This window comes from Anabrus simplex, chromosome 7, assembly GCF_040414725.1.
Source record: "Anabrus simplex isolate iqAnaSimp1 chromosome 7, ASM4041472v1, whole genome shotgun sequence".
In the NCBI taxonomy this organism is placed as follows: Eukaryota; Metazoa; Arthropoda; class Insecta; order Orthoptera; family Tettigoniidae; genus Anabrus; species Anabrus simplex.
Genome location: NC_090271.1, coordinates 113,567,663 through 113,581,518, shown reverse-complemented (window position 1 = coordinate 113,581,518; position 13,856 = coordinate 113,567,663). Strand labels below are relative to the sequence as shown.

The window sequence follows — 13,856 nt, the reverse complement described above, 5'->3', positions numbered from 1 at the left end:
ACATAAATGTTTTCAATAATATTTCAAGATTCTGTAGAAGATATATTAACATAGGTACTCATGGATTAGAATGATCAGCTGGCATTATGTTGTTCCCCAACAAATGCTCACTTATTGTATTGCAAGGGACAAGGTGAAATACTGTGTGTGATAGTTTAGACTCATATTTGAAAAAAACTGGGTGAAACTTGTTAAAGTTGATAAAGCTCATGGAAATGACATTTATAGAAAAAGAAAAAAGTCGATAGATGTGTGCAAAGGAATGCAGAACATATATTCCTGATCTTGAAATATAGAGCTGTTTCTATTGACGGTAATGAAAGTTAGTTACTCCTTATTGATTAGCAACAAGGAGGGACTTTCTAAGAAAGTAGTCGAATAGGCATCACTTATAACTTGAATATATTTAAAACTAGCTGATATACCTGTGCTTCGCTACGGAATTCTACATCGTATACAGAATTCTAGGTTAGGTAGTGTACATGTTGTAAGCAAGATTGTATTAAATTGTATAGCTCTTAACATTACCCTAGAAACGCGATGGGGAAGTCAGCAAAAGTTTTTTCTTATGTGAAGACTTGGTTAGGGAATTTTCATTGTAATGGTAGGCCCTCTTCCCTACCATTGGTAACAATCAAGTTGGGGAGTTTTCATTATTATGGCACCCACTCACTCTCCACCTGTCGTTTTACAACCTCAGAAAGGCTGTCTTAGTGATTTTCCCAACTGAAATCAACATAGACATTGACGCCAGTAGGAATGTCACGTTTAAAAGCAATGCTATTACATGAAATACTCGATCAAATTAACAACCACACATTTTCTCACTTTCAACGAACAGTATTACGCTGCCGATCTAACAGTCCAAAGTTCCAGAGCTGGAATGACTAGGCCGCAGACAGCCGTGAGGCGTGAACACTCTTTAATTTTGGGAGCGGGGGAAAGGGGGGCAGGAGGGGAGTGAAGGTGGGGGGGATGGGGTGAATAGTGTAGAGTCCCAGGGCAAAAACTATGCCCTTTTACTCATCTGTTTAATAGGATTACCCGAGGAGTCAGAAAATCTCAATTCACTACACTGGCGGCGGAAAAATCTATCTGAGTTGGAGGCAAATTTTTCCTCCAAGCCAGAGAAGAAATCTCCTCTTCACTGCTAATTTGGAATAAAATGAATGTAGAATTTAATAAAAGTGAAGAGGAAGAAGTTTTTCTTAAGAAATGTTTCTTTTCAGGGTTGAATTTTTAGTTATTTAGTGAATTGTGGTGCTGTAATTTGGAATAGGTGTAAATTGTTATTCTAGACCAGGTACTACTACTACCACTACTAAGTGTGCCTCTGTCTTAAATGTGCACACGGCTAACTCAAAACAGCATGTCAGAGTACGGATCAAATAGCTTGAATACTATGATGAACCAATGTGTAACGTATCAGCAGTATCAGAAAATGTATGAACCAGAGAAATGACATGCTAAAGAAGAAAGTTATCTAACTCCTGTCCAATTTTCCGCCAATATTCAGGCAGGCTGTTATACTTGGTACGCAGCAGTAATCCCATTTATCGGAGGTAAGTGGCACAATAAGATACAAAGAACATCGCAACAAACAATGGTCAATGTAACGTTATTGTTGATCACTGTTATGCGTTTTCGATATTGTAGGCCTTCACATTTAGTTTTCTTCCGACTCTAAAATACCATTCCTATCATAGTCGGTACGCTAAAACTGAATAAAACATAAATGGTCGGAAATTGTATTCTCTCTAACTTTAGTTATGTAGTACTTTTCGATAGGACCAATAACATAGGTATTTAAAAATTAAATTTTAGGCCCTTCACTAAACTACAATTTAATCCAGGGTTAATAAAATTGTTTATAGCTTAAACTGTAGTATCTTATTCCCCGACTCTATATACCAATTTTCATTAAATTCTTTCTACCTGTTTTCTCTTGACTCGGCATTTATATGGACTTAGCAACAAAAATACAAATTCATGAATATCTCTGTTATCATAGGCGATACGGTAAAAGCGTATAAAACATAAATGATCGGAAATTTAATTCTATATAACTTTAGTTATGTTGTATTTATCGATATGACCACTAATAACGTAAATATTTAAGAGTTACATTTTGGGCCTTCCCCCTAAACTACCATTTCACTCAGCGTGAATAAAATGATTTATAGCCTAGATTGTAGTGGCTCATCTGCCGACTTTACATACCGATTTTCATTGAATTATTTTCATCCGTGTTCTCGTGATGCGTGTACATACAGACAGACAGAAATTACAGAAAAGTAAAAAGTTCATTTCCTTGTTACTGTGGAGATGATAGTTTTGAAACCGTTTTTGTGTAGGTTTTGTAAAATACATGTTCTTTTTTCTTCTTCTTCTTCTTTTATGACCACATAGGATCACTTTAGTCAGTCCATCGTCCAACTTTCTGGTATTTTTTGTTGATGCAAGTTCTTCCAATCCTCCTTTCAATTTTCTGAAGTCTGTCAGTCTTTGATTGTTTATTCAGGTAAAAGAGTGTTTCTGCTGCATGATTTTTTCATTTAGGTTATGTGTTATTACTTTTCCAAGATATTTAAATTGTGTTACTATTTTGATTTTATTACCATTTATGGTGACTTCTTTTAGCTGTGTTGGTTTTTGGGGCATAATTTCTGTTTTTCCAAATGATATCTTGAGGCCAATTTTATTTGCAATGTTTTGTGCCCTTTCCTCAGTTGAAAATGTGCGTGTTGTTGGTTTGTTTTGTGTAAGGGTAAAGCGGAGGTTTGTATTCTTGAGTTTTGTATTCAATTTTATCTTATTTGTGGTGTCTTCTGTTGTAAGGCCTATTTCCTTCAGGTCCTCTCGTACTTCTCTGATCCATTTACATCCTGTTGTGGTATTTTTTGAGACGAGATTGTGTTGTACTAGTTGTTTCAGAAGTCTCGAATCCTGCATCCTCATGATATGTCCAAAGAATCCCAGTCTCCTCTTACGCATAGTATCTGTAATGGGTTCTAGCTCTTTGCACGACTTTGTTAGGTATTAACTGCCACTGTCCAACTTTCTGGTATTTTTTGTTGATGCAAGTTCTTCCAATCCTCCTTTCAATTTTCTGAAGTCTGTCAGTCTTTGATTGTTTATTCAGGTAAAAGAGTGTTTCTGCTGCATATGTAGCTTCCGGTTTTATAACTGTGTTGTAGTGTTTTATTTTTGTATTTATTGATAGACATTTCTTTTTGTAGATATCCCATGTTAATTTTTGTGCTTTAGCTAATCTATTTGTTCTTATTTGGATTGAGATTTTTTCATTTAGGTTATGTGTTATTACTTTTCCAAGATATTTAAATTGTGTTACTATTTTGATTTTATTACCATTTATGGTGACTTCTTTTAGCTGTGTTGGTTTTTGGGGCATAATTTCTGTTTTTCCAAATGATATTTTGAGGCCAATGTTATTTGCAATGTTTTGAAGTTCTGATATCTGGGTTTTTGCTTCTTTTATGTCCACTGCTAGTAATGCTAAATCGTCAGCAAAACCCAGGCAATTTGTTTTGATTTTTCGGCCAATCTTTATTTTGGGGGGACATTTCCTAAACCATTCCCTCCTTACCATTTCTAGAGCACTAGTTAAATAATAGTGGTGAGAGCCCATCTCCCTGCCGTAGTCCAGTTTTAATTTCAAATGTCTCTGATGTTTCACCCCTAAACTTCACTTTTGATTTGGTGTTGGTGAGAGTCAATTTTATCATGTTTATTAATTTGGGGTGTAGTCCAAGGTGTCTTAAAATTTTAAACATAGATTCCCTATGGATGCAATCATAAGCTTTCTTGAAATCTACAAATGTTATCACCATATCTCTGTTTCTTCTCCTGTTATAGTCCATTATCAACTTAAGACTCATGATCTGATCAGGACAGCTCCTCTGGGGTCTGAAACCTCCTTGATATTCTCCTTGTTCTTTCTCAAGTTGTAAACTTATCCTATTAAGGATGATTATTGAAAATATTTTGTATGTTATGTCTAGGAGCGACATTCCCCTGTAGTTATTAGGGTCGGTTTTGTCTCCTTTTTTGTGCAGTGGATGAATGAGGGCTGTTGTCCAGTGTTCTGGTAGTTCTTTAATCCAGATAGAGACAAGTTGTTGATGGAGGGCAACTTTTGCTGATGTTCCTGCATATTTCCAGATTTCCACAAAGGTCTGATCTTCTCCTGGTGCTTTGTAGTTTTTTTAATTTATTCAGAGCTTGGTATACTTCCTTTATTGTGGGGGGATTGATGTTCTCTGGTGATGTTTTTATCGGGGTGTTGGTGTGCAAATGAAGGAGTTCTGTAGGTTCCTCACAATTTAAAAGCTTGTTGAAATGTTTAGCCAGAATTTCTGCATTGTCTTTATTGTTATGGGCCAACTTACCATCTTTAATTATAAGTATGTTTTATATATATATTTATTTAAAGGAACATGCATTAACTAGTTGACAAGAATAAATAGGAAATGAGTAGGTTGTAAGTTTTTTTAATATGAGGGTTGGTGATGTAATAATGGCAACACTTTTGTAACTTACGTATGCCAGGAAACGAACACAGTGTCCCTTGCCTAGACCACATATTAGGTCATTACCTAACCTACCTCACAGTACGCAGTTTCTCCCATCCAGTGCTCCGCATATGTGCCAGGCTAAGAAGAAGAGCGTCATTACTATTCATTATTTCAAGGTAACCTGTGACCAGCATTGCAAAAGAAACAGCAACACTTTCAATAGGTTCTTTCCATTATTTTGAAGGACTGTGTTTATGCACATGTGGCACAACTGGTGGCAGTTATACAGTATACTCAATGGGGCTGGAGGCAGACTTATACAGTATACTTAATGGGGCTGGAAGTGCTCCCCAGACTTAAGCTCTAGTGATTTTGATTTGATTCCAAAATGAAGAAACTGTTTCTTGGCATCCACTTCTAAACCATTCCAGATATTCTTCAGGTGGTAGACTGCTCCATTTGTACCTTTCAGAGGACAGGTATTGCAACAAGTAAACTGCAGCTTCTGCATCGCTGGCCTCTACACAATGCTGCTGGCTATGTTAAGTGACTGTAGAAGTTCCATGGAGGTATCTCTTTTGTATCGGCTGTAACAAAATAGTTGCCACTATTAGAATAACAACCCTCATAGATACATTGAGAAAAAATTAGGAACACATAGGACTTGCTGTACAAATTAAATTATCAATATGTCATCTCTATGAGCTACACAGACCTTAACAATGTTTGACCGGGTTTTTGGAATAAGAATGTAAACCATCATTCATAGTGTTCCATCTTGCCTCTTGCACAACATTGTTAAAATGTTATTTAAATCAAAAGAATCTGGTTTAAATTTGTAAAAATATTTTTTTAATCCTCTGTACGGCACAAAACATCCTTGAGATACTGAAATGTGTGCGGCTATTATAATTGGTCTGTAATATTCTGTTTATTTCATTTTTCATTTTTTTTTTTTTTTTACTATTATTGATTATTTACAAACATTAAAAAATGTAGTTGTTAAAGAAATAGGAACTTTTGACTGATCATACCATCATGTTTTTGAAAAATATAATACAAAGTGGAAATCAGAATGTTAAAATAAATTGTTATATAACTAAAGAATTAACAATGATGTTAACAAGTCACATGAACCATTTAACTGGTCAAAATTATTCTGCTAGGATCGGTCATTAGTTCAGATTTCTTCATTTCAAATATATTCATTTTCAGCATTGCAGAAGCATTTCATTACAACAATTTCTGTATGCTCTTAACAAAAATAATAATTTCACCTTCTACATGAGTGTTTACTGCACCTCATTTTCTTTTCTTCAGTCTGACTTGCAGTACCTAACTTAAGTTTACTCATTCATTCATTCATTCTCACTCACTCACTACCACTAAATACTACACTGATTGGCAGAAGAAGGGGAGTTAAGTTGCTAGATGTTCTGTGCTCAATTGAGGGTTGAGCCAAATAAATGTGATTTATGTGAATTTTTCAAAAAATTATTTGATTCACCAATTCTGAAATAATGTTGATAAAGATTATGCTTGAAGAACTGGAGAAGAGGGTAAATAAGCCACAGTGTCTCACATTAGATCTCAGTCAATAGGCCAGAAATAGTGGAGTATAATGGCAAGGGAGAGAGGAATTATTCCATAGACTCTTTGGATCAGCATGGGATTTAACAAAGGATAAAAAATGGTTTTTCTTTACCAATCCCCTGTCATCACAACTTTTGAAGCTCTCTGGTATTTAGAGGTAATTAGTGTGCAGAATAGTATTCCTATTAACATGTTAGGCACCGTATCTGGCATAGGATGGATAAGAGTTGTCAGTGTTAGTGGTCCATATCCAGCTTATGCCAGATGAGGTCTCGTGCAGACACTAGTTTAAATTTTGCAACTGTTGATTCTTACTGTAGTCCCAGTTCAATATGGCACATAATGAAGTTTCTAACTTTTAATGTTGATTCTATTTAAATAGTCCATAACTCCTAATGGGAGAGAGAGAGAGCAGAAGAATGAACATTTTTACTTCAAAGCAAACAAATGTACTGTGGTTCTTCCCTGAAATGGAATGTGTGAACATTGCCTCATCTTATCTTTATGCTAAACAGTTGGAGTCTATCTGGTGTCAGTGCCGTGTGCTGTGCGAGTGAAAACGTACCATAGTGTCAAATACAAGACATTGTTATATTCAAAGCCTATTAGATGAGGAAGTGCTAGATGTTCTTTGTAATGACGATTCTGGGGATGAACTTATCCCTGAATTAGTCGATTCAGAATGTGACATTGAAGACAAATTACTGCTTCCAGAAATGAAGGGAAATGAAATGTGTGTCACACATCATCTTAGTTACTTCCTAGGTATTCCACCATCCAGGCTAATACAGGGTTGACCATTAAATTAATTTTTTTTTTTTTGGGACGGAGAAGGGTTAGGAGTGGGAAGGAAGCGGCCGTGGCCTTAATTAAGGTACAGCCCCAGCATTTGCCTGGTATGAAAATGGGAAACCACGGAAAACCATCTTCAGGGCTGCCAACAGTGGGATTCGAACCCACTATCTCCCGAATACTGGATACTGGCCGCACTTAAGCGACTGCAGCTATCGAGCTCGGTTTTAAATTAATTGATAATGAATGTGTTATCATTGCTTGCAGACTTATTCTTGAATGAAGAATTCTTTAAGTATGTGTGTGAACAAACCAACCTGTATGCAAATGAAGTACAGTAATCAGTGCAGCACTGCAACCTTTCATGAAACATTCAATAATGTAGACATGGAAATCTGTTGAAGTCTTTCAGTTACCTTCGTGAGATCAAATGAGGAGCTGTTTAATGTGAGAGGCAGCGGAGCTTGTCAAGAAATCCAAGCAATACAGCTGAGGATATTGTCACTCAGACCATGTGACACTCCATTATCTGCAGGCTATCTGGCTGGGCAGCAGTTACTTTAGCAGGACAAGGCTCCTAACAACTCTCTTCTCAAAACTGAACCAGATTAAAAACAGTGTACATGTAGGTACAAATAACTAATGATCATCTTTACATCTCTGTACGAATAGCGTTCTTCCCTATATATAGATAAGCTTGTCCACAGTAAACAATGTAAGCAATCTATAGCATTTAAATGACTGTCATTGTCATTGTTACAGATGCAATACTCCATTTTTGTATTTCTAATAAGTTAATAACATGTGAATAAAGTACGCATTATTAAAGTCCACACACAATTCATTTTTGATGTTTCTTTCTTTCTTTCTTTCTTTCCATTACTTATACCATGTATGATGCTTTTTCCTAAATGCATTCTTATGACAGACATGTTCAGTACAGTGACATGTCAGTATTAGTTTTCTACACTCCTGGATGCAGGAGAAGGCAGTGTATGCAAAGTTCTTCTTGACGTAAACAACTGCAGCTACGTCCGAAGTAAATGGAGCGACTATTCTCCTAGAGTCCACCCATGCTTGGTCTAGAACGAGATGAAAGCCAGTGTGGTGTTAAACTATAGTGGGGTAATCATACTTAATTTTCAGTATATGACAAGTAACTGGGAAATTCTGTAAGAGGTACAGATATTTGTGTTCATGTTTTGTTGATTTAAAGTGCCAAAGGAAGGCATGTTGAGCATTTTGAAGGATTATGGGATCAAAGATAATTATTTGAGTAAGTCAAAGCTGTATGTTTCTTTCCATGAATAGGACATTATTAACTAGGCCATTGTCAAATCTCTGTAGTGAGATAATACTAGTTCTGTATTTAGTACTCAGTAGTATTTATCAGTTAAAAGGCACAAGTTTACTTGATTTGGAAATAAACTTATATTTGACTATATTTGTATATTGATCAAATCTTCATCTGAACTGGGCTGTGAACTATGATGAATAAAAGCATATAATATATAATTATATCTGTATTTCATCTTCCATTGGTACATCCAAATTAATGTGAAGTTGTGTAGTATTATTTTTTCCTTGTTACATTGAATAAGTTTTATGAAATCAGATAGTTTTTATGCCATTACTTATATATATGGAGCAAAAGATTTCTGAACTGTCTTTATTAGGTAGTATCTGTTGTACCTGTCATTGATGCGACACTCATGTATTTGTGCACGATTACATTACTTTTTATTAAACGTTCTTCTCTGACTGAGGCTTCAAGTAATGGTTTAATGTCTTCATGTTTCAAGGCTTCATTTCTATTGATAGGTCCAGTAAATACTCCAGGTGAATCCAATAACCTGCTATTTGTTTATGCTAGAATTAAAGGTAATGTAGTATATTAGAGATTAAGACCTCTTTAATAGAAATGTTTTTGTAAATTTCTTATTAAGAAATATGCATGAAGTTTGGAGTGTTGAACATTTCTTTTATTTGTCATGGTTAACATTTGTGAAGTTTGCCATACCGCCGTGCTATCATAATTAGTGTCTGGGTTAATTTAACTTGTATGTCATTAATGCTTATGTTTTCTGGTGTCAAATATATCATGGGTTATTGTTTAGGACTGCAGAACGTCCATGCTGATCATGCAGCTAGTCACTTAGGAAAGGCGCAAGGTATCACTAACCTTATTCGGTCAATTCCTCACAATGCACAGCACAGAGTTATACCTCTGCCTCAAGACGTGTTGGTGAAGCACAGTGTCTCTCAGGAAATGGTTGTGCGTGGTTCCCGTGAAAAACCATTACGTGATGTGATTTTTGATGTGGCGTGCAGAGCTAGACAGCATCTTGACAAGGTAAAGTATGAATGACAATATATTGTTTATCTTCTGTCATAACCAACTTATTTTATTTCCCTTATTTCCTTGATGACAATGTAAATACTCCACGTGGTAAATCATTCAGTATGTTTTCATGTCAAGTTAATGAAAGTGACATTGGCTTTAAGTGGATTGTTAAATGACAATGTCTTTAAGATTGATTTCTAAATGGTAATCGGCCAGGCAACCCTTAGTGGGTGCTAGTGGTGCCACATTTTATTTTTTTATGGATAGTAAACGAAAAGCATTTAACTCTTTTATAAACAGAGCCTTACGATAGATGTAGGATATAGAGGAAATTCAAGCCTTAATTTCTGGCTATCCCCCGATTCTTCTGTGATTTAAAAATCAATCAAGGAACTCAACTAAGTAAAATTTACATATACAGAATATGTTTTTTTTTCTGGATGCTTAAGTTAATCAACAAAACAAATTATTTTTCAAGATCAAAAAGCATCATGTGGTGTTTTTTTCTCTTCAAATACTGTACATCTTTCTCTAGGTCCTTGTCAAACACAAATCCATTAACAAGAAGAGCCTTATTTCATTATGAAATAATTCTGAGCAGTTCCCTTGCTCAAGAAAATGTGCCCCTGTCTAGCTCGTTTTTGAGTAGCAATTGGAACATTCACTTTCACATTTGTCTGAAGAAGTGCATGAAGAATCTCAAGAAAGGACAGACGATTTGGCCATTTTTTGTTATCCAAGGAACCCAGGATGAATAAATTTGGCCTTTGCTTTTTTTTAAATTGGTATATTTTGTGCACTTAAATTTAATGGGTCAGAATAGGGCAACTGGTGAAAAATTGTGAAGAAATGTGGTATATTCTTAATTAAAGTTTCTATGACAGCATACCATTCATACATTCAAATATAGCATTTAATTAGAAAAATCTGAACAAATGAGAGGTATTGTAATAATAATAATAATAATAATAATAATAATAATAATAATAATGGTGTGTGGCCTTCAGAGAGACCAGATGCAGGTCTTTCGAGTTGATGCATATAGGCGGTCTGCTCAGCTGTGAGGATGGGGCACTACCTGTGATGAATTCTAATGCTGAAGACATCACGCATACACCCAGTCACTGAGCCAGCGGAATTAACCATTAAAGGTTAAAATCCCTGACCAGGAATTGAACCGATAGACCCTCTGGACTAAAGGCCAGCACACTAACCATTTAGCCATGGATCCGCCAGAGGTATTGATAAAACAGAAATGCTTATAATACCTCCCTTTTGCTCAGATTATTCAGATGAAATCCTGTATTTTGAAAACTTTCCTCTTCTTATAATGTTAGATTATATATATTTGTGTATGATTTTTTTTTTTTTTCTGTTTTATTTTTAAATCCATGTATTCCAGTACTATCTGCCTATTTTAGGAACACTTGTAGATTATCATCTGACTGATCTGACCCTACCAGCTGTTTGATTTTGGAACACAAAAGACAGGTTGAATTTTTTTTTTTTAAATCTCTAAGCAGTGAAAAGAAGTTAAAAGACTAGAGCACAAGATACACTTTATGGGGATGTAGATATTGTAGTGGTCAATGAGTTTCTCTTTCAGAAAACTAGTCTAGTGTGAAACTCAGTTAATGATTGATTTGTGATCAGTATCATGCCTGTTTAAAAATGCAGTTGTGGAAATTATATCAATCGCCCTATTTCCTCTAAAGAAATTTTAGTGAATGTCTTAATTATTATTTTTCTTCGTTGTGTTCTGATTTTAGGCAAGATCTCTGAGTTCTGATGTTCCCAAGTCAGCCCACGTTATTTTTTTGCCTGCGATCACAATCGATTCGTATCTTGAGAAACTACAGCAGAGTGACTTCGACGTTTTTGATGGCAGCTTACAGCAAAGAAATAACTTCCTACCTATTTCATTATTATGGAATAAGTTACGATTGAAATATTAATTGTAATGTGGTTTGTTACATGTGCATAGTTTAAATAAAAATAATGGTTAGGTTTTTTCTATATCAGTGGACTTTAATTTTTAGCTTTTTTTAAAGAGAATTATTTTACTATGTTTAATACTATTAATGTTGCTTACTGAACAGAGTGACCGTGCTAGTTAATGCACTACGGCTAAGTAGCCAAGCTCTGCTTCAGGAGACAAGTACGTTCAAACTCCGTTGTCAGCTGTCTTGAGAATGGTTTTCTGTGGTTTCCTATTTTCACCTTCCAGGAAAGCGTCTGGGCAGTTCCTCTTCATAAGGCACAGCAGATTCCTTTCACTTCCTTACCCAGTTTAATTCACTATTATTCATCTTATCTTCATGAGCTTTTCAACTGAGGTTGGCATCAGGAAGGGCATCTGGACATAAAAGCATGCCATATAATTTCATCTCATCTCATCCTATCCTCAATTCCATATCAGGAGAAAGGACTAAGGGGTAGACATACGATACCATTAATGTTGCTTGTTTCTAACTTATTTATCATTGTCCTTGTGTGCAATAGATGCATGAAACACCACATTCAACGTCCGCCTGGTGACCATGATAATTAAGGCATCAAGTCTAAAGGGTCTGACATTGTGGTTAGCCAGTTCGAGTCCCGTTGGTCAAAAAACATTTCACCATCAGAATGTTGGCCAGCGTGCCAAAAGCCTGGATTCAATTCCAAACCTCTCCGCAATGTTCATAGGGAGTGAGGGCATGTGACTCTGTTGATGGTGATTTGTCTGTTGGATGGGGACGTAAAGCTTTGAGCAGGCTCCTTGGTGTTATTCGGCTGGAGTAAGCTATGTGCCAACACTGGGTTTCACCCTCTCCCTACCTCATTATCATCATCATCCCACATCCAGATGTGCAGGTGACCCATGAGCGCCAGATAGAGAGACCTACACCAGGTGAGCAGAACATGTCCTCGGACACTCCCGGCACTAAAAGCCATATGATAAGTAAGTAACCACATACAACAAAAAAGTTCCTTTCATAAGGTATTCTTATTGTGTTGGTCTGCAGGCAATACAACCGGTGAAAGGCGTGTAGATATATCCCCATATATTTCAGTTCTGATAAATAAGCTGCTTGCTGAAAGAGTATAAACCACCAGAAATGAATTGAAATGGAATTGCATTCTAAAAGCAAAATATTTCTAGTTGAGTAATTGAATGATTCATTAATTTTGCTTTGAAAGGCAGAAACACAGAAAAATCATTGGATATTTCCACACAGCATGTTATTCAAATCTGTAACTTTAAAGAAATAATTTCTTGCTCTCACCTTCCCATTCCATTAGAAGTTCAAAAGCTTGTTACAAGGGCTTTGCCCTATGATACTTGTCTTTCTGTAAACCTCTAAATTCAGCAAATGAGGATGCTAATCTGACTCTAACGTCTATTACACACCTTCTTAATGTCTTTAACTCCTGTTGCGTTGCAAACTGTGGGTATGTTACCAAGTTTATTAGACCTGGATATTTAACACAGGAGACTTGCTCAAGGTTTACACTACATTGGGATAAATGAGTCCTACATCTGCTGGTGTTTTCAAACTGGAGAGTAGAGGTAAAATTGGCTAGATGAGATTCAGTCACTTCTTGTTATTGGGAGTACAGTGAAGCAGGTTTTGCCAGTATTATTTAGCATTTGGTTAGTATCATATTAGAAAATTCTGTAAATATTTCATATTTTACAATTAATTTCATAAAATAATACCATTGTCAGATTGTTGTCGAAGTGGGAAATAGACACTTCTCTTTCTCTCTTTTTTTTTTTTTTTTAAGCAATGGACTGTGATCTTCACTTATGAATTTATTTCCCAAAAATTAATAATTCATTGGTCATTATGGATTCAGTAACTTCTAGCTCAGGCTTGACCAACTACTGTAGTACTGCTCTGACATAATACAATGTTTCCCATGCTCTCAATGCTCGAATGCCGAAGCCATGGAGCAGTAAAGGTGTAGGGTGAGGAGGAAATTTATCCAATGGTGGATAATGCATTTGTGCATATCTAGAACATGTTTTATATTAACATGACATTTTTACGTTAATGACATGCACAGGCATTCAAACTACTTCATTGTGTAAGGAAACCATGCGGGTAATGCACTATGTAATTTGTTATTATATTATTAATACGAAGGGACGGAGATTTTATTTTTCTCTTACTGCTTTATTTGATTAAATCTGAAGATATTCATTGGTGGGAAGGTAAAAAAAATCTGTGTTCATGTACATTGGCTCTATGGATTGTCAATAATTACCTGATGTCATACGGTGTCACATTCCCTTATGAAAGCAAATTTTTTACGGAGTTTGGTAATACACTTAACTTGCATAATTATTGAATGTGACTCGATAAGGTCTTTTATTTGGATGTAAAATGACCTGAAAATGTATTTACATAAAAATATAGGCACATAAAATTTTAAAAAGTATATGTACATACTATCATTTACAACTCTTCATAAAATCGGGCTGCATTTAGTTCTCTGTTACGAGGAAACAAATGGAAGTTTGTTTCTTCATGTTATACAGGTCTGTTCTGTGGAGTCAACTTCCACAACTGACCTATTTTTTTGTTCATTTTTACTCATTAATT

The 13,856-nt window shown here is 35.6% G+C and overlaps 1 protein-coding gene across 5 annotated transcripts in view; it reads left to right on the top strand.

Moving 5' to 3' along the window:
• The window catches only part of sicily (NADH dehydrogenase (ubiquinone) complex I, assembly factor 6 homolog sicily), a 36,962-nt gene extending 25,680 nt beyond the window's left edge, over window positions 1-11,282 (top strand). For all 5 annotated transcript variants that reach the window (XM_067150712.2, XM_067150715.2, XM_067150714.2 and 2 more), the window contains 2 exons: window positions 9,038-9,273; window positions 11,034-11,282. In XM_067150712.2, the coding sequence (XP_067006813.1) occupies window positions 9,038-9,273; window positions 11,034-11,219 (422 nt within the window). In that variant the 3' untranslated portion in view covers window positions 11,220-11,282. The remainder of the gene's footprint in view (window positions 1-9,037; window positions 9,274-11,033) is intronic.
• The last annotated feature ends 2,574 nt before the right edge of the window (window positions 11,283-13,856 follow it).